The sequence below is a fragment of the Haplochromis burtoni genome, unplaced genomic scaffold, assembly GCF_018398535.1.
Source record: "Haplochromis burtoni strain Fernald_Lab_line unplaced genomic scaffold, NCSU_Asbu1 Contig_12, whole genome shotgun sequence".
Lineage (NCBI taxonomy): Eukaryota > Metazoa > Chordata > Actinopteri > Cichliformes > Cichlidae > Haplochromis > Haplochromis burtoni.
Window position 1 is genome coordinate 3,220,722 of NW_024582373.1, and position 27,209 is coordinate 3,247,930.

General features: G+C 40.8%; 1 protein-coding gene across 3 annotated transcripts; it reads left to right on the plus strand.

The window, feature by feature from the left end:
* Positions 1-8,711: 8,711 nt before the first annotated feature.
* thbs2a (thrombospondin 2a) lies at positions 8,712-25,952 on the plus strand. 3 transcript variants are annotated; one of them, XM_005915463.3, is made up of 23 exons: positions 8,712-9,097; positions 9,517-9,588; positions 9,781-10,334; positions 10,722-10,806; positions 12,877-13,076; positions 14,368-14,508; positions 14,594-14,687; positions 15,013-15,183; positions 16,052-16,228; positions 16,557-16,730; positions 17,818-17,945; positions 18,037-18,189; positions 19,258-19,476; positions 19,560-19,667; positions 21,048-21,207; positions 21,298-21,416; positions 21,506-21,740; positions 22,750-22,977; positions 23,080-23,351; positions 23,432-23,529; positions 23,669-23,808; positions 24,792-24,822; positions 25,158-25,952. In XM_005915463.3, the coding sequence occupies exons 2-23, from the start codon at positions 9,522-9,524 to the stop codon at positions 25,159-25,161; spliced, it is 3,558 nt and encodes a 1,185-aa protein (XP_005915525.1). In that variant the 5' UTR covers positions 8,712-9,097; positions 9,517-9,521; the 3' UTR covers positions 25,162-25,952. The 3 variants fall into 3 exon arrangements, with proteins under 3 accessions (XP_005915525.1, XP_005915524.1, XP_005915526.1); XM_005915462.3 differs by having other exon boundaries at positions 9,520-9,588; XM_005915464.3 differs by lacking the exon at positions 24,792-24,822 and having other exon boundaries at positions 8,713-9,097; positions 9,520-9,588.
* Positions 25,953-27,209: the final 1,257 nt, after the last annotated feature.

Genomic DNA, 27,209 nt, shown 5'->3' on the forward strand with positions numbered 1-27,209 from the left:
GTACATAAAAGATGGAAGTAGCTAACATGACCTTTATGCATTATGCTAGCTACTTCCATCTTAGTTTGTTCCACCTGACAATGGCATTTTGGCATCTTCTTGAAACCAGAGGTGGCTCAGACTGAGAAGCCAGCAACAGAGGATTCTCATACGGAAGCAATTTGGGAATCACAAATAGCTACGTCTGGAAACATAACCCAATTTATCTTGTAGTTTACTCTGTGTGATTATAATTTACAAAATGAACATAATTCTCTATTAAATAAGACCCGCAACTCGCAATTTAGATCAACAACTCACTGGGAAAATATTTACTGAGGAGATAAATCAAGCAAGAAGTAGGGTCAGTTTCTCATACAATTCTTTTCAAGTAGACCTCTTTTTCACCTGCTGTTGACCATTATAAGGACAAGCAGGTTCATGACACTTATGGATTGGCTATACTTGGACCAGCATGTTGCTTCCATTGCTTTTTAGCCTGTGGGGACAACATCCATACATCCATTTTTCCTACTTATGTGGGTCCAGATCACCATGGCAACAGCCTAAGCAGAAATGCCTAGACCTCACTTCTCCCGGCTATCTCACCAGCAGTTCTGGTGGGACACCCAGAACACCAAGGTGTTCCCAAGCTAGTCAACAGTCGTAACTTCACCAGCGTGTCCTTGGTCTCCTTCTGCTAGGACATGATTGAAACACTTGAAACACGAGGTGCCCAGGAGTCATCTGACAGATGCCCAAACCATCTCAACTGGCTCCTTTCCATGTGGAGGAGTTGCAGCTCTGATCTGACACTCTCCAAAATGGCCAAACTTCTCATCCTTCCTCTAAGGGAGACCTCAGACTAGCACGGCGTAACCTATTTGTGAGTCACCCCACCACATTGACAAACTCTGAAGTCTTATCAAAGTGAACCAATCAATGCTCATTAACATGGGGGAGGGAAAAGAGAGAAGATTATTGCTAATGGTGTCAATGCTAGAAGGCTTGTTTTTGATGACCCGTGTACGGTACTTTACGTCGTTTGTGTAAAACAACAAGCTATGGCTGTTCGAAGTCCAGTTCACATTAAATCTGTCACTCAGCCAAGTCAAGAACATTTTTGACTTTGACAACACCCTTCCTGAAAACCATCTAGTATGAGGCCCTGAGTACATACATTAGTTCATGCATCAGATATAACATGCTGTGTAGTCGCTGCGCTCTGCTTCTCCTTTTGTGGTCCACAAATTACAGATTCTATTTTGAACGGTGCAGCGCATGTCCCAGCCTAACCCCTTCTGACTGCAACATTCAAGGTAACTGTAAATAATGACCATGAGAGATAAGGTTTAAAGTCACTAATAAATATTGGTGAAATATCCCGATGGAGCCACACAGGAAGACAGACAAGCAATTAGCGTCTTTACTTGACTCTGTCCTGAGCAGCTCTGGGCTGCGTTGTGCAGACAACAACGGAAACACAGATTATTACCAGATGGTGTCATCCAAGGTGCGAGGCATAAACATTGAAACCCTTAACACTCTGATAAATCAACACGAGACCCTTGCGGAGTTAGCGGGATAAATGGGAAAAACAGGAGCACGTAACACAGGATTCCAGATCCGTGAACAAACCCTGTTGAGGTAAAATGCATTCAAATACTGTTGATCGTTCAAAAAGGTAAACATAACATGAAATCCAGAGGTGTCATAATGGCCTTAAAACAAGAACCTCCTCGCTGAGCACACAGTATTTATAAGGTTAAGGCACTTCGTCAGCTCCATTAAGCCGAGGCGCAAGGGTGAGATAAGATGATAGTTTGGCAAGTAAGTATAAACCATCAAGTCTCTGCCCATTTCTCAGGTTCATCAAACTAAACTCTAACCTTTCGCTGAACAAAGATAGCATTTGAACATTAACCTCTACCATTAGTGAATTCCTTTGTTTTTATGGCTGAATTTATTTCCTTAAAGAGGCAATTTTATGTTTTCCTCTTTAATCATGTTTAAGTAAGCTGGGAAATTACCAGCACATGTGTTTGAGCTCCATTTCAGTGCATGTGTCTCTATGTAGCCTGTTAATCTGTCATTTTTTTTAATATTACTATTGTTACATAACATTATGCTCTGGTTCTTAGAGTTTTACTCTTGCCATAAGACAAACAATGGGAAAGCTTTGAAGAGGAAGATGTGATCAATATTTCTGCTCCAATTTAGTGTGCCAGCAGTGTTTGAAAACACATCAAAGTGAGAGATATTAAAAAACACACATACATACATCATGTGTCATCCTTGCGAGCCTAGTTTTAAGCTTATGTGGTTGCCAACTAGCCGTGGCTTTCACCTGTCCGGGTAACTTAAATCTGTGGAAGAAAGTAAGTATATGGCAGAACTCCATTTCATGCCAAGTTTTCATACCCTCGAATGAACTCTGGTTCAGCAGAAGTGAAAACATCTCAGAACTGAATTTTAGATGGTTTTTGAAGGAAACTGTAGCTGCGTCACACTAACTCACCTCAAATGTTTAAAGTTTTCGGTGTACAGACAGAGTCAGGTTGCCAGCGATGAAACCTGGAGTCAATAATGAGCAGGAAATTCTCTTCTGGAACATTCTTTCTAACTGCACCGACCCTCGGTGTATGATTCAGTGATTTTTTTTTCTGTTATATCAAAAACCAGCATGCAGCACATTCTCCCCTCCACTTGACGGATTTGTTGCTTTCAAATTAGGTGTTAAAACAATGAAGTTGTTGTTTAAAACCACATACGTTTGTTGCCTTTTTCATAAATCGAATTTATCTCCGTGTTTCTTTGCTCAAATACCAAATAGATTTATTACCTGTGGCTCATAAAGCAATGCACTTTGAATAATGAACAATATATGCAAGTTTTCCATACCTTTCAAACATCTTTGTTGGTGAACTCGGGCCTTGACATTGCTCGCAATTCCTCATTTTTACACGCAGCACACAACAGTTTCATTCCTGGAAGTAGTCCCTCTGGTTTAGGTGAGGATGCTGCCTCAGCACAGCGTGCAGGAGTCAGGACTCACGGCGCTGTTGATGTTCCTACATTTTGCCCGGTCACATAAAGCATGTTCCCCTAATGTCCGAAAACACTGACTGTTTATAAAAGATGACTTGACTGGAGCATTTTCATTGCTGCCCTCTTGATGAAGAACCAAGGACAATTAATGTTCATAAGACTGTCACAAGGAGGCCTCCTGTGAACCACTTTGTTGTCTGTATTATAAAACCACTATCTAAATAAATGGATAGAAACTGCATGAACTGCTTCTCAAATCCATCAAGTTTGGCAACGTGGGCCAAAGTAAGCTTTAAAAGGCTCATATTTCCTCCACAAGTACACTACTTCTACTACATATTTGCAAAGGTACACACAGGCCAGTTAGGAGTGCAACCACAATCAATATGTTTGGCTCATTCCAGCAGAGCAGACTGCCATCCTAATTCATCCTATGTATATGGTATGCCAAGAGAAGGTATGAAGTACAGTTACAACTTCTGAAGTCTCTGCAAATCTCTGCTGCATGCACGTATTAGTGCAAACAACATGGTCGACTAATAAGTTTCCTGTTCCAGCAGTTTATTTGCTCCTTGGTGACAGGAGTGTGACAATCGTCAGTTTTTAGCATTTGGGGATTTTTTTTCTGTAGATTTACATTCAGAATTCTGGTTATAATGTCTCCGGTTGGCTTCAATTGTCAGATCTGGAAGATGAACGCATCTTTTTGGATATAGTCTGAAGTCTAGAGAGGGTTAAGGCTGCTGTGCATGTGTGAAAATGACTACTGAAAGAAGAACAGCGGTGAGCAGTGACCTGTACTGTAACAACCAAAAAAGACAATAAAACCCTGCGTGGTGCTCATGTTCCTGTTTTTCTGTGTGGCATGTTTACCATCCTCCTTTGCAAATGGAGAAAATATCGTGTAGTCCAGTTTTTGATTACTCAAACTTTTAAATTACTGGTCAAGGGGTGGATTTTTTTTAAATTGTAGTTATTAAATGTTCCGTGGGTACATAAAAGCAGGTTTCTTTTTTGTGTCATGAAACTGTAACTGTCAAAGCATCAAAATGAAAAGTATAATATGAAACTTTTAAACTGTAAGGAAGTAAAACCATGGAGCGATATAAATGAAAAATGGAAGCCATGAAATATTGTGCTATCTACTCTCCAACACTTCTGCAGGATGCCTTGTTGTGATGTATGTACTTTACAGTACTCAAAAACTCAAACCTTTACCTACATTTTACGTCCCTGAGCAACTAAAATGCAGGATGAGTTTGTATCGGCACTGAAGCTTCAGCTATGCTGCAGCACCTTCTGTGCCCAGGGACCCAAGGCCAAAGCTCCTCCTCCTTTCCTCTCCGCTGAAGAGATCTCACTCTCACTTTGTTCACTCTCTCACACAACACTCCTCTTAGTTCTTGCATTAGCTGTCCATACCTACAATCTTTTTTGTTGTTGTAGGTTTTACATTGCTGCTCCCTGTAGATTTCTTAGTCACTCTTGCACAAGTCTTCTGTAAAAAGAACTCATAATTCTCACAGTTCTTAGGCTCTCATAAATTTCCAGTAAGAGATCTTACTGTTCTGCTATAACTCCACACATCCCATCAGCTCAAAGAGGAAAATGGGAATCTGGAAGTCATTACCAAATGATTGCATCTAAGTAATGAAAATGCATTTGTGAGAAAAGAGAGTGAAAGCAAAATGGGGATTGTTCTTGTAATCACTCGATTATTAACCTAAATGTAGGGAAGTGTGAGTCAAAGTAAATTTAGGGAAACACTGCTATTACTTTCTCTTTTCCCCCCCTTTTTTCTTTCATTCTTTGAAAGGATGTCATGTTTATTTGAAGTTCAGTACTCAATGCCAAACTTGTATTTGAGACCTGCAATTTGGGGACGTTTTGCCTGCGTTCGAGTCCAATGGTTCAAATACACATCTGGGAATAAGTCTTAACCCGCTGAGTTGACCGAGGCCGGGTTACATCACTGCGACAAGCAACGCTGCATAAAGCTGGCAGCGCTGGGCGCTCGCTAAAAATGAGCAACCAACAGGCGATTAATGGGGCCGTCACAGCCTGCCATCCTTCAACGGTCCTGCAGGCAACAAAGGAAGTAAACAAGATTCCCTCTGTTCATCCTTCCGCTTAGGATGTTGGCTGAGCACACAAACAAAGGCCAGAACCATCTGATTTTGCTCTTATTGTTTCAATACAATTTAAAAGTTGCCCGGATCCACTTCCCAAGCATAATATCATGCAGGAAACATTCTGTTGTGCAGGATTTACAAATCGTGTGTCAACAAATCCCACCCACACAGGTCACACGTAAACCTTTGGGAGGAGAACAAGTCAAACACTGGCTATCTCACTTTGATGCAATGTCTGCTCTAAGCCAAGGTATGTGAGCCATTCTTACTTGAAAACTGGCTATTAAAATGCTTTGAAAGCAAACTTGTGGTGTCACGTAATGAAACCAACTCTGTTTTTGTCTTGTCATGTTGGATTCTTTGCAGCTGCTGGCCTTTCAAGCGATGACTGCATAAGCCATGCTCATTATAGTATCAGTCCCTGTTTGCTCAGAGATACAGGGTGACCAGCAGGCAGCATTAGCATGTCACTGCACAGTTCGAATTTCCCTCAAAGCCCAAAAGTCAAAACTGGAAGTCTTGTGACGTTATAATACAGTGATTAATGGTGTGCACACACGTCTTTGAGTGTTTTCCACAGTCTTCTTGCTCTCCTGTTGACTTCTCAATTGCTTCACAAAACCTATGAGGACAATTCATAGAGCTCTGTTTTGTTGCCCAAATCCCTGTTGGGCAACTCAAACGTTGTAAATTACTACATGTTAAAATTCATCTCAGTGTGAGAAAAAACTTTTTTCTTTTCCTTTAGTGGTTGAGATCTGAAGCGAGGACATTTTTAGAAACCCAAAAGTTTATCATTTTTAAGAGTTAGGATCTATTTCTGTACGAGACCTGCATTTTCCATAGCTTTTCTGTTGCCCAGATGTTTGATTGGTGGGTTGCTGTGTTGTGGCCCTATACGTCGCCAACGGTGTAAACCGTAAAGCTTTTCATCAGGTCAAGTAGGAAGACACGTTTTGTCTAAAGTGTAAGGAAAGAAAATAAAGCAGAGCTCACAAATGTTTATACGGGCAAAAAACAAATGATGTCAGTGACAGTCACTGAACCGTGTTTGGCACAGAAAGCAAGACTGGAAACTGCTATTGTGTGAACTCTTGAAGAAAACAAATGCAACTGCACATTTACGCTGTGCCGCTGAATTGCTTTGAGCAGCGATATTAGCGCTTTTGGCTAAATACTAACATCCTCCCAGTCACACCACTTATATCCTGATCTTAAACTACAGCCTCTTCCTGAAGTGCAGTCAGCAGACAGTGTAGTCAAACAGTGCAGTCAGACAGTATAATTGTGTACACCTGCATATTTATGACTGGATCATGCTTGCCACTCAGTTGTGACTGAGCCAGATAAAGCTAATTAGCCTATAAAAGCGCAACTTCCAAGCTCTGCCTGAACTCGCTTCATTTTAAGGTAAATGTGGTTTTCCAGCTTGTTTCACTAAGAAGGGCGTGTGCTATCTGTCTTGCACTAAATCTGTTTGATTCTATACTTAAGTATAAAGTTTCATTCAAGAGTTTGCAGCTGAAGTGCAGCTCTAGATCAGGCATACCTTACTGGAGATGTGAGCAGCCCCAACTATAGAAATCTGTGAAGTGCACATTAAATGCATAATAATGATAGTAGCATCTCACCCCCCCCCCCCCCCCCCCCCCCCCCATCTCTCAGATATTGAAAGACACATTATACATTATAGTGCAACTGTCATGCAAACAGAGCCCTCATTGCATTTGGGAGATTATGCAAGCTTATTTTACAATGCCAGTCATTCCGGCCAAATGTGTTTCATTGGGATTACTCAGCTTTTTGGCGCGATTGTGCTAAAGGGGATATTTAAAGTAAATCTTATGAAGAATAAAAGAGCGCAATCTACCTTCAGCATTCCTAAAACTGTTGTATTTTACAGAAATTTTGAGATTTGCATGTGTCACTCTCTCCAGTTCTCAGTACTTTAAACATTTTGGGTGCCAGATTTCCTTTTAAGACTACGATCCTGAGTCACACTGAACTTTTTTCTTTCTTTCTTTTTTTAAAACCTCCACAGTGAAGTCACAGCTTGGAGAAGAGAACTGGAAACTATTGTTGTTTATCAGCCTAACTGACATCCATCACCTTCATTTCTTCTTTCCTTCCAGATCTTTGGTGTTTATAGCCTTAATAGACGAATCTGCATTAACGTTTGATCTCTGTTGTTTACTAGGTAAGCACTGGATGTTAATGCGGTCCAACTGACCCAGAAAATGATGCAAAAATGTTGAAAAAAGAACCACTGATGAAAAACCTCTCACCCTTCTTTTTCTTCGTTTCTTTCTTCATGCCAATTTCGTCCAAACAAATATGGCATGGATACAGACACGCTACCTATTCTTCTCTTCTCCCTTGTGAATACAGAATTTTGAAATTTAATTTCCGCTGTTTAAATCTGCCCTGCAGTAGCTCCGTACTTATTAAAGAGATGCCTAGAATGCCAGTAAACTTTTTTTGTGCCATTTCCCACCACCCTAGTAAAACCTCATTACTTTTAAGCCTACTACCAATAAAAGAGGGAATCCAGGTTTTAGAAATTAAAGGTGGTATCACTTAGAAAAGTAAATGGAATAAAATGTTTAGCAATTTAGATACAGCTTCAGTAGAACTAACTATATATTTCTCCACAGAAGACACTAAAACATTTTTTTGAACCACAATTAATAAGTCTGTGGTGTATTTTCTGCTCCTAAGAGGTTTCTTCTGGTCACTTCATCCACCATCCTTACCATGCTCTTGAGTGTCTGACTCGGAGCTGCAGTTTCTAATATCTTTCAGGTCAAGTGAATCCATGTTGTTGAAAGGCAGTGATTCCATGTGGTATGAAACTTTGTGTTCTTCAGCCCTGAACGGAATGCGCGTCTCCAACTCCAAAACCAAATGCCCCAGTTGTGTCTTTTTGGTACACAAAGGTCTACCCACAAGACCCCTCTAAAGCCTCCAGGAATGAGCCGTTGTATCAGCGTTTCTCTCCCGGACACAGAGGGGGAAGCTTTGGCAATACCAGATAATTTCCAGACGCAAGCCATTGCTCGCCAGCTAAAATTGAAGCTTCCAGGGAATCTGTTGTATTAAAGGGTCATTTTCATTTTCTTTTCGTCTCACATTGCAGACATAGCTGGGACTCTCAATTTGAATTATTGACATTTGGCAAGCGTTGAGGTTTTCACACTTGAAAGGCAGAAATGAGGCATACCTTTAAGTTTATGAGTGTGGATGAAAAGGTGTTTTAAAATCGACCACAGATCAGTATTATTGAGGAAAGTGCGCAACGGCTTTCCACCTCACGACTGAAATCCAATTCTGCTCTCCTTAACTGCACATTAATACACTTATCAAGTCCACCTGCTGTTAGTGCAGCCATTTAATTAATGAAGCTTTGGTGTCTCGTCCCTCTAGAGGAAAACAGCCCACATCCCTGCGTGTGTTACCCTGAGAAAGCCCGCACCGGACACAGTGGGAAGGTGGGTTTGTTAGGGAGGGAGGGGCTCGCGGGCATCTCGGCGAAAAACGGGAGGGGAGGGGTCACGAATCCCCCTAGCAGCCTCCGCGTGTGATCGCGGCTAAGAAAATTACGCAATCGGAAGATAATTATGTAATTGTGTCTCTTAAACAGCCGACCTCAAACTTGCTCAGACCCGAAACACTTGATTGACAGACTTTGTGCGAGCCCCTATATAAGAGGAGGGAGGAGGGCGCCTCGGTCACTGTTGTGCCTCAGGTCCTCCAGACTGTGGATGTAGTGAACCAAAGTGGACTGTACACTTTTGTTTTGTTTTTTTTCTTTTTTTTCTTTACGGGCATTTACAGGAGATACCACTGCTCATTCATTTTTACCCTCGGCTCTTTTTGTTTTTACTCTTGTCGCTGGATCTCTGACGGATTTCTTTTTTTTAAGATACTGAATTCGTCAGGTAAGTAAGTAGGTTAGGAATGCATACACTGCTTATCGTTGAAATGTTATGTGAGGAGAAATCAGTACAGGGCAAATTTACCAGGGCTGCTGTAAGTGATTCATTACCTGCAGAGTGCAAACAGATAAATAAATGTGAAAAACTTGCTGGACTGCTGAAAGACTCTTTCCTGCATAACAGGGTATAAAATTTGATGTGCAATGTTGCAAAGTTTAATAAGCTGTAAACTGTGTAACAACTCGTTGGCCGGAGTTATTGTTATTATCATTTTATTCCTGTATTTGCATGTGGCTTTTTCTCTTCTTTTTTTCCAGTCATCCTGTGACTGAGAGACTTGAGTGCAGCATTTGAGACCAAGGATGGGGAAAAAAGACAAAAGAGGCACAAATCTAACAAAAACTATGTCTTTGTTTTTGAAGCAGATATGATACTCAGGAGAAGTCTCTTCTTGTTGCTGTTGTCATTTAATTACCTTCAAGCTTTAACTGAAGGTGAGTTGTAAATGGATTGATTGTAATATTGCTGTCTAATAATTATTATTATTCCATTTGAGTCACCAATTCCAGTGTTTTGTTTTGTTTTTTGTTTTAGCGAAAACTCTGCCAGTTGCTCCCATTCTGCTTTTAAGTTCATGAACTCTTCTTCTAGCTTTCCAGTTACATTTCCTCTTGTCTGATGTATAGATGGCGAGCAGGAGGATGAGACATCATTCGACTTGTTTGAAATCAGCGACATCACACGCAGGACACTGGGGGCCAAACAGTTCAGGGGCCAGAACTTAGATGCCCCTGCCTACCGCTTCATCCGCTTCGACCACCTGCCCCCAGTTAGCCCACCCATACTGAAGCAAATGCTGCATCAGATCCAAAACAATGAGGGCTTTGTGTTTGTGGCCAGCATACGCCAGGACCGTTCCTCACGAGGCACCCTGATTGGTTTGGAGGGTCCCGATGGCCGGCGCCAGTTTGAGATCGTGTCCAACGGACGCGCTAACACTCTGGACCTCGTCTACTGGGCAGACGGCTCGCAGAACGTGGTTTCATTCGAGGACGTGGACCTGTCCGACTCGCAGTGGAAGAACATCACCCTTCACGTTCATGGGGAGAACGCCAACCTGTTTGTCGGCTGCAGCCTCATAGACAGCTTCATCCTGGATGAGCCATTTTACGAGCACCTGAAGGCCGAGGGGAGCCGCATGTATGTGGCAAAGGGATCCATTCGAGAGAACCACTTTAGGGTAAGACAGCGGATGTGGATTCGAACGATTTCCCAGGATCTAGGAACTCCTTACTTGTCCAGCATTTGTCAACCCTCGCAGTGTCCAAGAAACAAAATTGTGGTCTTCACTAACCCTGCAATAAAAGTTTAAACAACTGTTTCCAAAAATACAGACTGACATATTCCCTGTGTTGCCCTGGTTTCTCTGTGTGGAAAGGACTCTAAATTTAGACTTTAAATTTACCCCTTGTGTGTAGAAATGAGGGGGAACGTATGTTATTAGGTAAAAAGCGAGTTTCCATGAAATGTTTGCTCCAATTCCCATCTCATGCTTGCACTAGGTATAGAAAATGTCCTGCCTGAAATATGTCAAAGTGATTGAGACACATATTTTCTCACCAAACAGGGCCTTCTCCAGAGTGTGCGCTTCATCTTTGACACCTCAATAGAAGACATCCTGCTGAGTAGAGACTGTGAGATTACCAAGCAAGGTAAGAATGTGTCTGTTTTAGTTTTTAAGGTCTATAAAGGCCCTGCTATCCAGGATGAATGACAAACCCTTTCTCTTTTGTGTGATTTTTTTTTTTCATAACCCAACAGATGAGTCAAAATAATTATATTTGCAAAGTGTTTGATGCCTGATACCTAGCAGATGTGATCTAAAAGCTCTTTCACATGCAACTCTCCTGCACCCAGTATCTGTGTTTTGTTAAGCTTCGACCACGGCAAACAGTTTAGCATTCTCTGTCAACTCCATTTGCATGAATTTATCTCCTTTTTAATGGATCAAAAAGCTTACAGATCTGAAATGTGGCAAGATATCCCAGTATTACTTCATGTTTACAGCAACAGGCTTTTCACTGCAGTGGCTTGAGGTTGAGCAGCGTGCAGGGTGAACAAAAGGAGATACAGATGCTTACATTTGTTTCCATTGGCAGTGGATTTGGGATAATACCCTGGGAAAGAAAATAGAAAAGACAAAGTGAATGTTATACTGCAAAGTGGGGAGCTTCCACCTCCAGCTGCACACACACAGACGTACACACAAACATACAGGATGAAGTCACGAATTGGCTGATTGGGTTGCTTTTCTCAGCTGAAGGACCTCGCAATCCTCAGCGGGGCTCACACAAAAGACTGGCTTCAGCTCAAAAGATAGAGATCCCGAAGAACCACCAGATCTGGAAACTGAGCCTTTTGGTTTTGCTGTGACAGAGAAAATCACCATGCGGTATGCAGTTGATGCTTTTCTGTCACCACATGCACTGTTGAATTCCAGCTGAATGAGTTTATTTGTTTAACAAATGTCACCAGCGCCTGGAAGTTTTCCGCTGGTTGGCTGGTACCAGAGAGGGTTCGGCACCATTAGGAAAATTCATGCCGAAAGTCACCCATAAATCCAGGCAACCCTATAACTTGGACAGTATTAAAATTGCCCCAGTTTTTGCTCCTCGTTTTTTTTTTAAAACCGATTTCCTCTTTCTACTCTGACAAAATCGAGAGCCTCCATCGGGGAGAGAAGAATGTGTAACTGCTTTCACAGACGAGCTTTCACGCATTCTCACGCGCACACAGTGTGAAGCCCTCCTGAGATTTGAATGAATCCAGCAGACTGAAGAGGAAAGAAAACATTGCGTTGGCTACAGTAGGACACCACCGGGTAATTTGGATGACTTCTTGATTTAGAGTCCCCGCTCTGCTATTAATCTTCGCCAATTTACATAGCGTGATCCAAACCAGTTGCAGATACGCGTTGCGCCTTGGCTGAAGGACAGGCGTTCTGCGGAGCTTCCATTTGTCTCTCGTGTGTTTGTTTTGGGCATCGAATATTCGTATAGCTAGCTGTGATGTGATTAAAGTTCAGTAGGGTTTTGTGACTACCGAGATCACAGCAGTCAGATGTAGACTGCAAAAGAACTTCACATTTGGCCTCATTATGTTCTTCTAATAGCACTGCAGTTTAAAGTTAGGTCCCTTTCTCAATATCTCAACATACACTTGGTTTTATTACAAAGTCCTCAGCCTTAATAATGACTGATAAATGCTGCAGCCCACATACTTCTTCACATAATTCTTTTGTGCTGATATCAAGACAAGAGTATAACAAGTATAAATCTGTGTGGCCACCCCCAGCCTCTTAAGTACATATCACAAGTGGTTACATATTTGAAAGGTTAGCGAGGTTTATGGTCCACAATATGGTTTTTGCATCACACGGGGAACTCCAGAGATTTCTGCTCTGCAGTGCCATCCTGTCCTGTTCTCCCACAGCCAGCTCTGCCGTCATCTCGGGCTGACAGATTTACCATCACCATTTCAAACAGACACACTTTATTTTTTTTGTTTTCCAAATTGAACGACACTGACTGGACATCTGGTTTTAGGAACATAATAAACATTTCAATTACGCCATTGTTGTGATCTTTTGGCCAGCTACAGAAAAACAGGAAATCGTTTGAGTCCTTGCGTTTCAACCGTGATATCTCTCAAACATGTTTTCCATCAACAGCCTGCGTTATTTTTCCTCCATTTGCCCTGGTATCTGCTATTTGCTCTTCCAGATGATGCCAATATTGTGAGTGAGAGCGGGGAAATTGTGGACGTGAGTCCTTCCATCACTACAAACGTTATAGGTCAGAAGACGGATGATGTGGGCGCAGAAATGTGTGAACGCTCCTGTGAGGAGCTCAGCACCATGTTCCAGGAGCTCAAAGGCCTGCGCATTGTCGTCAGCAACCTTATTGACGGATTGCAAAAAGTGGTGAGTTAAATCACATAAATCAACCCTAGCCAACACTTTCATTTGTCTTAGAGAGGGTTACTGTCTGTTTTGTTGAACTTTACAGGCCAGTAAATGTAAAATTGGTGGCTCTGGTGTGATGGAAGAAATATTTAACTCTTTAAAAAAAACAACATTTTAGGAAAACAGATGACTCAGCCCTCCGCGTGTTAGCCTGAAGGTAAAGAGGCCTGAATTAGGTTACTAGGTAACCCACATTGGTTTTAAAGTAAACAGTGAGTAGCCACAGGAGTGTTTATAGAGTCGCCTGTGACAGCTGAACCCATATGACTCCTCCTATCTGAGGCAGCGTGAGTCAGACAGATTTTATGACATGTTACATGTGGATATAGGAAGTGTTCCCCTGGCAGTGATGGGGTCCAGTCTAATGTCTGGCTTTGTTTAAACAGCTCATGTGTTTCCTCTGGGAGCCTCCCAGCAATAAGAGAGTCTGGGCATGAACCTTGAGGGGGAAAAAAGAAACGGCTGGTATGAGAAGGGTCCCCGAGGCTCTTCCAGACCGAGTGGTGTCTTAGATTCTAGTGCTACACACTGCTTACTCCCCTTTTCCAAGAGGAGGATGAACACACACATACGCACTCATATCCCCCCGAAAATCTTTGGCAGTACTTTATCCACTGATAGTTCCCAAGTGTTGAGGAGCTCAGCCTGGTCTCCAATTGGATAGGAGGTAATGTGCGTAACTAAGCAGCACTTTTCAGTAAGCTGTTTTCAAAGAAGTAGTGAGCATGTAAAGAAGTTCAGAGTTTTATAATCTGCAGCAACAAGGGAAAAATTGAGTAGATTCTTTAAGTGGGTGTAACTTTTTAGTCTTTTTCTGTTGTTTCTCATCCATTTAAGTTATCAGATTTTTTTTCAATGACTAGTTGAAGTCAAGTAAAGCATCTAAGCATGAGCTGAGCTGGACGGGGAAATAGCTTGGTACAAAGGATTCCAAGAAAAGTTACAAGGTTGCTACATTTGGTGCTGATTTTGTTTTTATTAGCGCAGTGTTGTTTTATCTCAAAAAGAAATGGTTCTGATCAAGCTTGATTTTAAACAAATGTCATCTTTTTTTATTAGAATAACATTTGCAAAAGCAACACACGCGTTTCTTCTTCCCACCTGGTGAAACTAACCTCAAACACGCTATTTTCAATGAATCAGCTCATCAGCAGGACTATCTTTCCCCCAGTCAGTGGCTTTGCACCTTTGATCTTGAGTGTGCCATAAAGATTTCTGACTGTTCTTTTCTCACTTGTTGTATGTTCAGACAGAAGAAAACTCAGTGATGAAAGACGCCCTTGGGAGGATGAAGAACTCCTCAGAGAAAAACATGTGCTGGCAGGATGGCCGCCTGTTTGACGATAAGGAAGACTGGGTTGTAGACAGCTGCACCAAATGCACCTGTCAGGTAGTGCCAAGTCATCTGGAAATATATGCAGATTTACTGCGGATGTTTAAGAGCCTGACATATCATTAATGTTCAATTGTGGCAGGAATCCAAGATCGTGTGCCACCAAATCACCTGTCCTCCTGTGGCCTGTGCCAGCCCGTCCTTTATCGATGGCGAGTGTTGCCCCGCCTGTTTGCGTAAGTAGGCAGGACCTTTCACAACATAAACACGCAATTTTATACACGCTATTCTAAATTAATGGTGCAATGTGCTATAAACACAGCATTTCATGCATATTAAAGTTTAATACTACAGGACTATTGCAGCCAGTATGTCTTTGGAGGCGAACCACATATTTATTAGCAGACACTCAAAATGTCTAGTGTGGGTTCTTCAGATGATGTCATGTGATAAACGAGTTGATATAAAGAATAAAAGCTACAGTTATGAACTTTTCACAGTCTTTTCTACTGTTCTGTGCAAAAAGATGGAGCATAAAAGTGTTGCATTTACATGTTCCAGCTATGGACAGTGACGATGGATGGTCCCCGTGGTCAGAGTGGACAGAGTGCACAGTGACCTGTGGGATAGGAACTCAACAGAGGGGCCGTTCTTGCGACGCAACCAGCAATCCTTGCACGGGACCTTCTATCCAGACCCGCAAGTGCAGTCTGGGCAAATGCGACAGCCGTGGTGAGGATTTGTTCTTTCTTCTTTTTTCAACGCTTTGTCTTGACTCACTCAGTTTTTATTTGAACTGTGGCATCCAGTAGTAACTGTTGCACCGATATTATCTCAACCACAGTATGCACCACTGGCAGTAATCTAAAACAAATAGCGTTATGATAAGTGAGAGGAGTGGGGGGGGGGAGATGATGAAACTGTGGAAAAACCGAGCAGTGAGTTAAATATGAGATGAGAGCCTCAGAATTGCAAAAGTTTTCTCCTTCATAAATCTGGATCCGTCTTTGAGTGGATGAATCTAAGTGAAGAGCTGGATCTCACGGTTGGGCTGCAGGGTGTGCCCAGTCACAGTTAACTCCAAATAAATCACTGGCTAAAAGGGTGTTCCACAGTGCAGTGACTCACCGCAGCTTTCCATGCAATATTATAAAATATTAATGAATCTGATAATTAATGTCCTATTAAGTGAGGTGTGGTGATTTTGGTAGATTTGTGCTGGAAACAAAAACTGCTGAACGGGTTTTTTTGTGTTGTGTTTTTTTTTTTTGAGAAGTTATAGAATCAGCATGTGTCATTGCTTGAAGCTAGCAGTACACTCCATCTGTGTGAGTGACTGAATCAGCCTAACCACTGGAAGATAGTTTGCCCACAATGACAAAAATACTGGCTCAAGCGTCTTAGAACATCTTTGAAAGTGAGCCATCATCGCCAGCATCGCATAATGTTTACTTGTAGAAAATATGGTGCTCTTTTCTCTCCTTTTTTCCTAACTCTGGCAAATTATACATGTCTGTAAGTACTATAATGGAAATCTGGAGGATAACGCAACACATATGTGTTTGACTGCTGCGTGACATGTCTGATTGTTGATGCCCAGTTCGCCAGGACGGAGGGTGGAGTTTGTGGTCCCCGTGGTCGTCGTGCTCGGTGACCTGTGGCGAGGGGCAGATCACGAGAATACGACACTGCAATGCTCCTGTGCCACAGCTGGGAGGCAGAGACTGTGAGGGCAGTGGAAGAGAGACCCAGGGCTGCACTGCCAAGCCATGTCCCAGTGAGTATTTCATCTTGTGAAGGGAAACACTCAAAAGCAGCATCTCCGTTACAGTGGCTAGCATCTGTGCCCAGCAGCCGGACTTCCCTCGTGCCTTGTGGTTCCCCTATGGCAACATTCCCCATGTGTTTCAGACTGTCATCATGTCAGTCTTGGTGCAAACGTTGGTCCAGATCGGTTCAGTATGTTCGCTCATGCAGTATTAAGTTCCAGGCTTCTGAACTTTTTATTTCTTGTTTAGAAACAACAGAATAAAAATGTGGCATGAATAAAACACTTTATGTCAAAGTGACTTGCTGCTAAGCATCTGTCTCCCCTGTTTTTTTAGTTGATGGTGGCTGGGGACCGTGGTCTCCATGGGCAACCTGTTCAGCGACCTGCGGAGGGGGGCACAAAAGTCGTTCCCGTGAGTGCAACAGCCCTGAACCTCAATACGGCGGCAAGAAATGTTTTGGAGAAGCGGTCGACAGAGACAGCTGTAACAAGAATGACTGCCCTATTGGTGAGCATTAGTCACTCTGCATTATGGTTTTAGCTACTTAGGTGACTGGGTTCACAGATCCACTGGCCCACGCTGAAACATTTTTATGTAGCAGAGGGATTGCACTGACATATGTTCTGGCATTTGTAGTGATTTTAGGATTTCTCCTGTAATGCAAACAGTCAGCTGAGGTACTTGGAATGTCCTAATGTGTACTGTGCAAGTTGCTGTCAGCTGTTGACTGTAATGATCAGCTTGATTGTTTTAGTCTTTATGATGGAAAAAACATCCAAACATCTGTTTTGCACAGCCATTTTCTTGTGCTGCCATATGTGTCTTTATAATTAGATAGATTTTTTTTCTGAGCTTGTTTAACGATGTGACTTCACCTGTAAACAATGACTGGCAGATGGAAGAGGAAATCTGGGTTCTGCCAGCTACACTGGGGAAAAAAAAGATTACCTTACTAGTAATAATTCTGTGTTAACAATAACCAGCACCACGCTGATTACCTCGACTGCATTAAAGTGAAAAATCTGGCAAAAAAACCTCAGAAACCTTTCCCTTATTTTAATATAAAAGGAAAGTTTTTGTGAGTTGGTTTCAAAACCTGCATAAAACCAGAATATAGTTTCCAGTTCAGAAAAATGAAGCCAATGTGGAAGCGCTTTGAACCTCCATTCTACCTGAAAGCCACCAGATGGCAGTAGCTGTGGTTGCAAAAGAAACTTCTGATCCAATAGACGTATATGGGAAGATTGACCTCAGTGAAAACTTTCCTGGTGAGTTTATGGTCTCACTTTGGGTCATATTAAAAAAAATTGACTCTTATTTTGTAAATCGTGATATTATTATAGTTCAAATATGATCATTAACCATAGATGATTAGTTAATGGCTTATTATATCATAGTTAGACACGCCCATGCCTTCAGAAACCAATGGATGATGTCACGGTTGCTACTTCCAATTTTTATACTGTCTGTGTTGCTACTGTAGATTTTGGAAAGGTGATTAAGCATTAACTTAAGATAAGCATTACAAATTAAAAGTAAAAATTAAATGTTTTCCCTTGTATGTATCCATTTTCATCATCTAAACCTCTTGCAGATGGCTGTCTGTCCAACCCATGTTTTGCGGGAGTGGACTGCAGCAGCTCTGCCGATGGCTCGTGGGAGTGTGGCCCGTGCCCTGCTGGATTTCGTGGAAATGGTACCCACTGTGAAGACATTAATGAGGTAAAAGTTACTATTTTTCACAAGCTAGCTGCACTTTATTCATAAAAAGACCTGCTTGTATTTTGCTGATGATTTTTTTTCTCTCCTCTAGTGTGACATGGTGTCTGATGTTTGCTACAAAGTGAATGGAATGCAGCGTTGTGTCAACACTGATCCAGGTTTCCATTGCTTGCCCTGTCCAAAGCGCTACAAGGGCACCCAGCCTTTTGGTATGGGTGTGGAGGCTGCCAAGAAGAACAAACAAGTGAGTTGATGTTAACTTTTTTTTCAGTGCTCTTAATAGACCACTGGTATGAAACCACTCAAACAACAATAAAGCATATAATGTGGATTTGGCTCCAGGGAGATTTGGATAAGCATATGTGTGGATTTCTGGATGTCACATTTATAAATGACTGGAGCAGCACTTCAGGGGATTTAAAAGCCTTATTTTTAGAGAGGGTTTGTGTATATAGGGATGAATGAATGGGGTTGACCTTGACCCACTATTTGTAAGTAAAATGACAGTGTGAGTAGGTTTAAACTTTTAAAATGAGAGGTGGATATGAATGGTTATTTTTCCTTCCTTGTACTGTATCATTTCACTGTCATAAAGCTATGTTTTTCTTTTGTCTCTGTGGCCCACATCTCTCTCTTTCCAACCCTGTCAAAACTACTAAAAGTTTTAATATGACTTGTCAAATATGCCACATTAACTACTTGATTGGAACACAACGGTTTTCATCTCTTTTCTGATCAATGAGTCCCTGGAAAACTGAAAAACGTGTCACTTTGACCACTACTTGCATAACATCCCTCATGGGGCATTTTGTCACTTCTTGGCCTCTGTAGCTGCCTGTCTTTGATTTGATGCCCCAATTGACAGTAATTGATTTGGGAAAAGGGGAATTGTCTCATTGCTGGCATTAAGAGGCTCCATTTCACAGTTCTGATCAAAGGCCTCCCTGTCTCTTTTGGCTCTATGAGCTCATGCAGTGGCATTCAAACTTTAGGTTCATCATCTGGTAATAAGTGGCAGCTGTGAATAGTTTGTGAAGAAAAAATGGAGAGCAGTAGGTTGTTTTGGAATATATGTTGTACCCATGTCATAAAATCACAAGTGCTCCACACTTTTTTGAAAAATGTTTTTCTTTAACCAGTCACCTCAGTTTGAGGTGTCCCTGTTTGGAGGGCTAGTCCCCAAAACAAGCTGCCAGGAATAGTGGTAAAATAAATACTCTTCACATTTAAAAAAACAGCAAAATGGAAAATATGTAAGAAAACTGTGTCTTGTAAGAAATTCCATCTAACTTCTCTGTTTTTCTTAATCTAGGTATGTGAGCCTGAGAACCCATGTAAGGACAGGACGCACAACTGTCACAAATATGCCGAATGCATCTACATCAGCCACTTCAGTGATCCAATGTACAAGTGTGAGTGTAGGACGGGTTACGCTGGAGATGGCTTCATTTGTGGTGAAGACTCTGATTTGGATGGCTGGCCCAATCAGAACCTTGTGTGTGGTGCTAATGCCACTTACCATTGCAAGAAGGTATTTCACTGAATATTGCCACATTCAATCCAGTGATGCCAAACTGAACTGCAAAAGTCAACCGTTTACTGCCACTATTTCAGGATAACTGCCCTAGCCTCCCCAACTCTGGACAAGAAGACTTTGACAGAGACGGTCAAGGAGATGCTTGTGACAAGGATGATGATAATGATGGAATTCTGGATGAAAGGGTATGAGAACTTTTCATTTTTACAAACTGGTGAGCAGCATCCTAAAAAAGTGGAGAGACTTTAAAAAATCAATAATTGGATATGATTTGTCTAAAACAAACAATTTTTTTTCGACATGGTAAACCCAATCCATCCACCCACGGAGAGCATGACTGGGGGGAATGTCGTACCACTCGAGTGATATCCTGTTATTGAACCTTTGTGCCAACTGCAGCCAACAACGGACATCATGTTCAAACATAAGGATGAACACGATTCAGTAATAAGCATATAACTTACAGAACAGACTGGAGATTTGATGCTTAATAGCAAAGTAAACCTTAGTGAAATTATTGGACTAATTAAACTGGACATAAGTGAAGAGCCTATAATGTTATTTTTTTTCATCAGTGCATTAAAAAGGAAAAGTCTAGAGGTTTTATACCACTATTTTTAAAGTAACAAATTTCTTCAAAGCAAATCTTTAAGGCATACTTTTAGAGGCTAGAACAATATAAAGACAGTCGTCTATTCTAAACATAAAAAAATTTGAACTCAAATACTAATTAGAGTATTGTCAAACCACTTTTTTGTTTCCTCCAAATAAAAATGAGACTTAATATGAATCAGATTTATAGTGAGTGTCTGGTTGGCCTTGACATAAGGCACGTCTCATTAAAGTCTGAAAATAAAAATACGGCCAAGTTCTACCTAATAAATGTGCAGTTTGCTAGTTAATTAATGTGTTACGCCATTTCCATTGCGCAAACAACATATACAGCCTTTGTAGAAATCCATAAACATTATAGGAAACATATTCTACGGATAAATTTGAAAACATAAAGAAAAGCTACAAACCACCGAATCCTATAGCAAGGGGACTTTTGCTAGCATAGTTTGCTAGTAGCATAGTTAACTGGCTTTGAGATCAGGAGGAGACACGCACCCAGTTTGAGCAGCTTGTCTGCTCCTTTTGCTGGTCACAAGGCTGGATAAATGTGGGGTTTGTGTCATGAAGGACATTTGGTGTAAAAAAAACTGTGCCAAAGTATGTAGAACCATCCGCTGTGGAAGTAAGGAGCACCTGAAAGTTCAGCCACTTTGCTAACATAAGGGTTTGTCACTGCAACCTTTTGAGTGGTCAGCATTATCTCATGATGAAATATTTTCTATAAGCCAAAAAGGGTTACTTACTGGCTTGATGAATAAGTGAAAATGATGTGATTCATATGTTATGACATCTCAACCCAGCAGAGATGCAGTGAGATGAGAACTAATGTTACTGACCAAATCAGAAACGAACTTTATGCAAATCCAAATCTGTTCTCTTCAGTGCACTCATTATGATTCGGCTCATGACTGTCAAAACATTACTTAGCTAGCATGTGCTTTCTTCGACAGGACAACTGTCCCCTGCTTTACAATCCTCGCCAGTTTGACTTTGACAAGGACGAAGTTGGTGACCGCTGTGACAACTGCCCCTATGAACACAACCCTGCTCAAATTGACACCGACCACAATGGAGAAGGAGATGCCTGCGCAGTGGACATCGATGGAGATGGTAAAATAGCTAAAAATGTAGACGACATGTTGTATTCAGTCTACTATAATTAACTATAGCAACTATAAATTTGTTTGTTTTTTTTCTCAGGAATTCTTAATGAGAATGATAACTGCCCCTATGTGTACAACACTGACCAGAAGGACACTGATATGGATGGTGTCGGCGACCAGTGTGACAATTGCCCTTTGCTACACAATCCTGACCAGGTAAACTATGCACACTGTAAATTATGGCTTTTTCCAATACAGTCAATAGATGTTGCATTAACATTCTGATCCTTGTATTCATCCAACAGACAGACCTAGACAATGACCTGGTTGGAGATCAGTGCGACAACAGCCAAGACATTGACGAAGACGGGCATCAGAACAATCTAGACAACTGTCCTTATGTGGCCAACTCAAACCAGGCTGACCACGATAAGGACGGCAAAGGAGACGCATGCGACTACGATGACGATAACGACGGTATACCTGACGACAGAGACAACTGCAGGCTAACACCCAACGAAGACCAGGAGGACTCTGATGGTGAGGATGGTGCATGTATTAGTCTTAAAGGCAGCAGTGTCACATCCATACAAGAAGTTGAAACATGAGTGATATCAACTATTTTTAGCCTGGATTTATAGCATAAATATTCAATGGTGTACTTCTTTTAGTAGCATTCTTAAGATTTATATTAACAAAAGTCTGTTAAAATTTTGAGACTACTTGCTTAAATATTATCTCTATGCGCTCAGACTTATTTCACATTTCTTCTTCCCTATGCCCTCTACCAGCTGCTTTTAGAGTTAGCGGTTACTTTCACTGCAGCAGGTGTGAAATTTGGTGGTTGTGGAAAGAGTCAGTGACCGGCTTGGCACGGATGATGTCATTCTCCATGACTTCAGTGAGCTGCCTTGGAGGGCACCATCAGGCTGTGAAGTTTTTATTCCATTTAGCCTTAGCCTGTGATTAGTCCACAGTGCCCAATTTAAGCAGGGTTACCTGGAGTTTGTGCAGCTGTCTGTAACTGAAAACAGACTGCAGAGGAGAAAGCCCCTGATGCTTTCACACCCTTTGCCATTTGTCAAATAGTGTTTATTTGATAGAATCGTTTGAGCTTCTTGCTCAATAGCAAAGATGATGACAGAAGACGGCAAGCTACTTCCATGCAGTGGCCCTCATTAGCCACTGGCATCCTTTCCCTCATGAGTTCCCAGCCTGCAGCCTGGCTCTAATAGACTTCAGGCTTCAGATACTAAGAAGTTTCAGTGGAAGTTGTCACAGCATGAGAAGATGGCTGATTTGCTTCATCAGACTTGGCAGTGGTACTTGGGACAGTTTTCTGGGAAGAACTGCTATACTTCCATTCATTTTTAATATTTAGTTGGAGGAACTCCTCAACAGTCACTGCAGTGGGAGTGTTATGATCCTCGCATTAGCTGCCGTAGATATTTTTCCAACCTATTCAATAGTTTGTTTCAGATATGATTTAAATTAGGTGAAACATTTTAAAATGATTTTAAAATAATTTTATATTCTTCTCCTTTATTAGGTGATGGAAGAGGGGATGCATGCAAAGATGACTTTGACAACGACAGTATCCCAGATATCCTCGATGTGTGTCCTGAGAACAATGCCATCAGTGTGACAGACTTCAGGAAATTCCAGATGGTGCATCTGGATCCTAAAGGAACCACACAAATTGATCCCAACTGGGTGGTCAGACATCAGGGCAAGGAGTTAGTTCAGACTGCTAACTCTGACCCAGGCATTGCAGTAGGTGAGCAGTGCACATATGTTTCCCTTTGCTTTTTAAAATATTTGAAACTCCATTTAAGTGTGCAGAGCTCTGTGAGTGTAACACTTGCTCACCTCATCACAGGTTTTGATGAGTTCAGCGCTGTGGATTTCAGTGGAACGATGTACGTGAACACCGACAGAGATGACGACTATGCAGGCTTTGTTTTTGGTTACCAGTCGAGTGGGCGCTTTTACGTTGTGATGTGGAAGCAGATAACACAGACCTATTGGGAGGACAAACCATCCAAGGCGTTTGGCATCTCTGGGGTTTCACTCAAAGTTGTGAACTCGACCACTGGCACTGGAGAATACCTCAGGAATGCTTTGTGGCACACGGGCAACACTCCAGGACAGGTGGGCTGCGATCTAAATGCAAAGTGGTGTGTTGCAATGCCTGTATCAGTATTGATTTTAGTGTTGTTAACTATTTTAAGGTGCGGACCCTGTGGCATGACCCCAAAAACATTGGTTGGAAGGATTACACAGCTTACAGGTGGCATCTCATCCACAGACCAAAGACCGGGTTTATAAGGTATGAAGTACAGCTGATCACAACAGGAAAGCCCATGTTTTTCTGTCTCTGATTACAGGCCTCCTTTAAGTCACTTGATGACATGCAGCTTTTTAGTCTCAAGACATTAAAACATGGAAGTTTTTCTTGTGTTTTCCAGGGTAGTGGTCTATGAAGGCAAACAGATTATGGCTGACTCGGGACCGATTTATGATAAGACCTTTGCCGGAGGAAGATTAGGCTTGTTTGTCTTCTCACAAGAGCTGGTGTTCTTCTCTGACCTCAAGTATGAGTGCAGAGGTAAGCACAATTACTTAAAATTATAACCACAAATGTTTCTGTTTTGTTATAAATTACCCATGGATATGTGTGAGCAACTCAAGTGTTGCATAAAGCTGAAATCAGTTCATCAAGAATGCTAGTTGAGTGAAAATAGCAGCTATATTGATATTAAGAGTGGAAAGCAAGGGTGCCAGAAGTGGGGCCCTTCCCCATTTCACTGTAAATAATTACATAAACTAAAGTAAGCAAACATTAAATGGAGAAAATTTGTAATATTTTAAGTTTGTTTTAAACAAAATAAGCTAAACTAACTGAATCTGTTTATTAGATTTATTTATTAGCTCACAACTCTATCTAAAGTTTATGCCACAGCTGCCCTAAATTAACAATACTGGTTATTACCCAAATCACTTTTTCAATATATTGGTAATCCACCAGTACGCACAAGCTCTTTAATCGAAATTATATTTTTAAAGCCAAAATATAATTATTGTTTTTTGTTCGTGAAGTTTTACATTTCCTTTTTTTTTCTTTCTTTTTTTTTTACAAAAAAGAAAAAATAGTAAAGCACTTTATCATTTTTTGATTAAGATTACAAATATGACTGTTATTTGGTGGCTGATTTAAGTCCAATTTGGGTCTAAAAACATGAGTTTGTTATTTACCTAATGAAAAACAATATCATTTTAATTTCTAAAAAAGTTTTTTACAAATTTTGAAATTTGTGCTCCATTGCCAATGACAATGTGTTATTTGACAGTCCTAGGATGCCACTGATTTTAAGCTTTAATGTGTTCTGTCCCTAAAACGTATTTAACAGATCATGTTAAATTGTAGAAATTTTGTATTAATAACATTGGCTTAGGTGTTAAACACCAAACGCCTACATAAAAATTACATCGTTTATTATAGCAGTGTGGTCATTTGAATAACATAAATGCAACTGAAGAGTTAAAAATGTAGAACTCTTTCAACCAACCACATCTTGTTTCAAACCTCAGATAAGCCGGAGTTGCCAACCGTGCTCACAAGGTAATGGTGAGAGGGTTTCTGTGCTGTGTTGTTTGCTGTCACGCTATATTTCTGCTTGCCACCCTGCCCATGAACAATGCCCCAGAAGCAATGTGAAAATCCTTGTGTGTTCATCCAAGGACTTCAGATCTTCTACTTAGCGCTAAACTGTGGAAAATGAGTCTGCAGCTTTTTTTCTTCTTCTCACAATCACGGCCACATTTACTGGAGACACGCTTTTTTGACGCACACAATGCTAATGTTGTTGCTGCACTCTGGCACTTTGACTCAGGGGCTCATTGAGTTTTAATTGTAAATGTGGCAGTAATGGAAGATATTTTTCCATCTTTCTACAGATAACTGAATCAAGTAGAAACAGAAAAAAAGAAAACATCTGATGGCAAAGGACAAGAATCTTTCCGAGTAAACATCACGTCATCGCTGAATCCGTGTCAATGTAAATCAGACTTCGCATACTTCCATGTTTTCGCCTTGATTCATCCACTGGAGGAGAAACAGTGGCACATTTCAGTTTTGCCGAAGCTGAGAAAGGAAAAAAAACTGATCAACATGTGTTTTTTTTGTTTATTTGTTTTTTAAAAAGCCTCTACCGAATATCTAATTAAAACTATTGTACCTATTCTACATCTTTAAATTCATTGTACAACCTCTTAGATGCTGTTTGTGATTTCCTACAGCTTGATGTGAGTGACTCGGCTGTTCTCTGCCTTTATTCTTCTTTCTTTTTTGCTGAACTGATCATACAGTGTTTGACAAACATAAACTGTAATCAAATCATAATCATTTACCCGCCTTAACTCCATTATAGCTTCTCCTTATTCTTTTCATCCTAAATGTGCTTTTCATGTACAACTTGAGTGAACGACGAGTAAGTGCCAAAGATGTTTATACTAAGTCTGTACTATAATTCCTTTTGTAAATTATTTATGCTCTGCTTGTTTTGTTCGTTGGCATTTTTTTTCCTAGTTTTGTAAATAATTATTTATTTGTTTACACTGACAAAACGTATAATTGAATACCACAGACGTCAAGATAAAACATATTAGCGTTGCCAGATTTTTTTAGTGTCTTCATGCACTTCCTGTACTTGTTAGTTTTTCAAATTTGTCAGTCATTGATTTTTTTTTTTTTCAAGTGTGTCAGTTAAGTAACTGTAGCATAAAGATAAACACCAGCTGCTTTTCAATAATCACGAAAATAAACACGAAGCAGATGTTTATGTAGGTCACGGTAGCTGCCAAAGAGAGTTAATTCTGGTAGTTTATTTACTTAGCTGTCCAGACAGCCTCGCTGTCCTCAAATGGATTTAACACATTACTGCAAATTTTTTATCTTTTAAATAGTCTCTCACCAAAAAGCAGCTGCTAATTAGGCTACTGGCACCATTGCAGAAACGCCTTTCTGACTCGATTTGGAAACTTTTATGCGCAACACAAAGCAAAGAAAGTAGACTGAAATAGTGACATTGCTCAAAAATATTGTAATGAAATGACTGATATTAAATCAAATGTGTAACATTAACATTTGAGAGTTGGAGATTTGGAAATAAGCCACTTTGAGCGGTTGATTCGTGAAGATCAACTACAGTGAAAGCATTTTGTACAAACTACATTTTCATTTCTACATTAGTCATAAATATCGCTTATGGATCTTGTGAAACATCATAGTGTTGATTGAAAAGAAATCCAGATGAAGGTCTCTAAAAGTGTGACTGCGTGATTGTGTGGATTAAGGATGTGTTTGCGTACAACTTCGCTGTCGTCAGTCTGAACAGCATTCATGTTCTCCATGTTTGGTTTCCATCCTGTTCATTTTTTTTATTTGCAATGCACAAACTGTAAATGTGTTGTTGTTTTTTTGTATACTTGTGTTGTTAGATATACGTTTTCTACAAACAATAGTGTAAGATTGTTCTGTTTCTTAATAAAACACTTTTACACCATGTTGTTTATCATGACAATTGACAGGATTAGAAATACTGTCATAGCTGGGCATTGTTGTGAGGAATTGGTCATTTCTTGGGAATTATTTTTGTGCAACAGAATAAGACGTTTGTTGCTCTAGTGGAAATTCATGGCAGCAGGTGTTTGTGACATTGCCGATGCCTGTGTGTGTGTTAATGAAGAAACATATTACCCAGTACAACAGTGTGGTTTATTCATGTGGTTTTGAATCATACCAAAGAAAAATATCAGAATCAGAAAGAAATACATCTGGAAGCTGGCCGAGCAGGGCACGGTTGTCATGCCAACTCGTTTTGACCATGTATCTATAAGTGTAGTTAGGAAAGAACTTTTTCTTCCTATTGCAAGAAGAAGTCTAAACAAAAAACAGTTTATAAAGCTGTATTAGGGTCGTGGGGAGAGGACGACCCCAATGTAGTAAAT

Excerpts from the sequence above, each read along its gene's own strand:
- thbs2a (XM_005915463.3), top strand. The coding sequence starts at position 9,522 with ATGATACTCAGGAGAAGTCTCTTCTTGTTGCTGTTGTCATTTAATTAC. Across the intron at positions 19,477-19,559 it reads CCACTTACCATTGCAAGAAG|GATAACTGCCCTAGCCTCCC; the intron begins GTATTTCACTGA and ends CCACTATTTCAG. Across the intron at positions 21,208-21,297 it reads AGTGGACATCGATGGAGATG|GAATTCTTAATGAGAATGAT; the intron begins GTAAAATAGCTA and ends TTTTTTTCTCAG.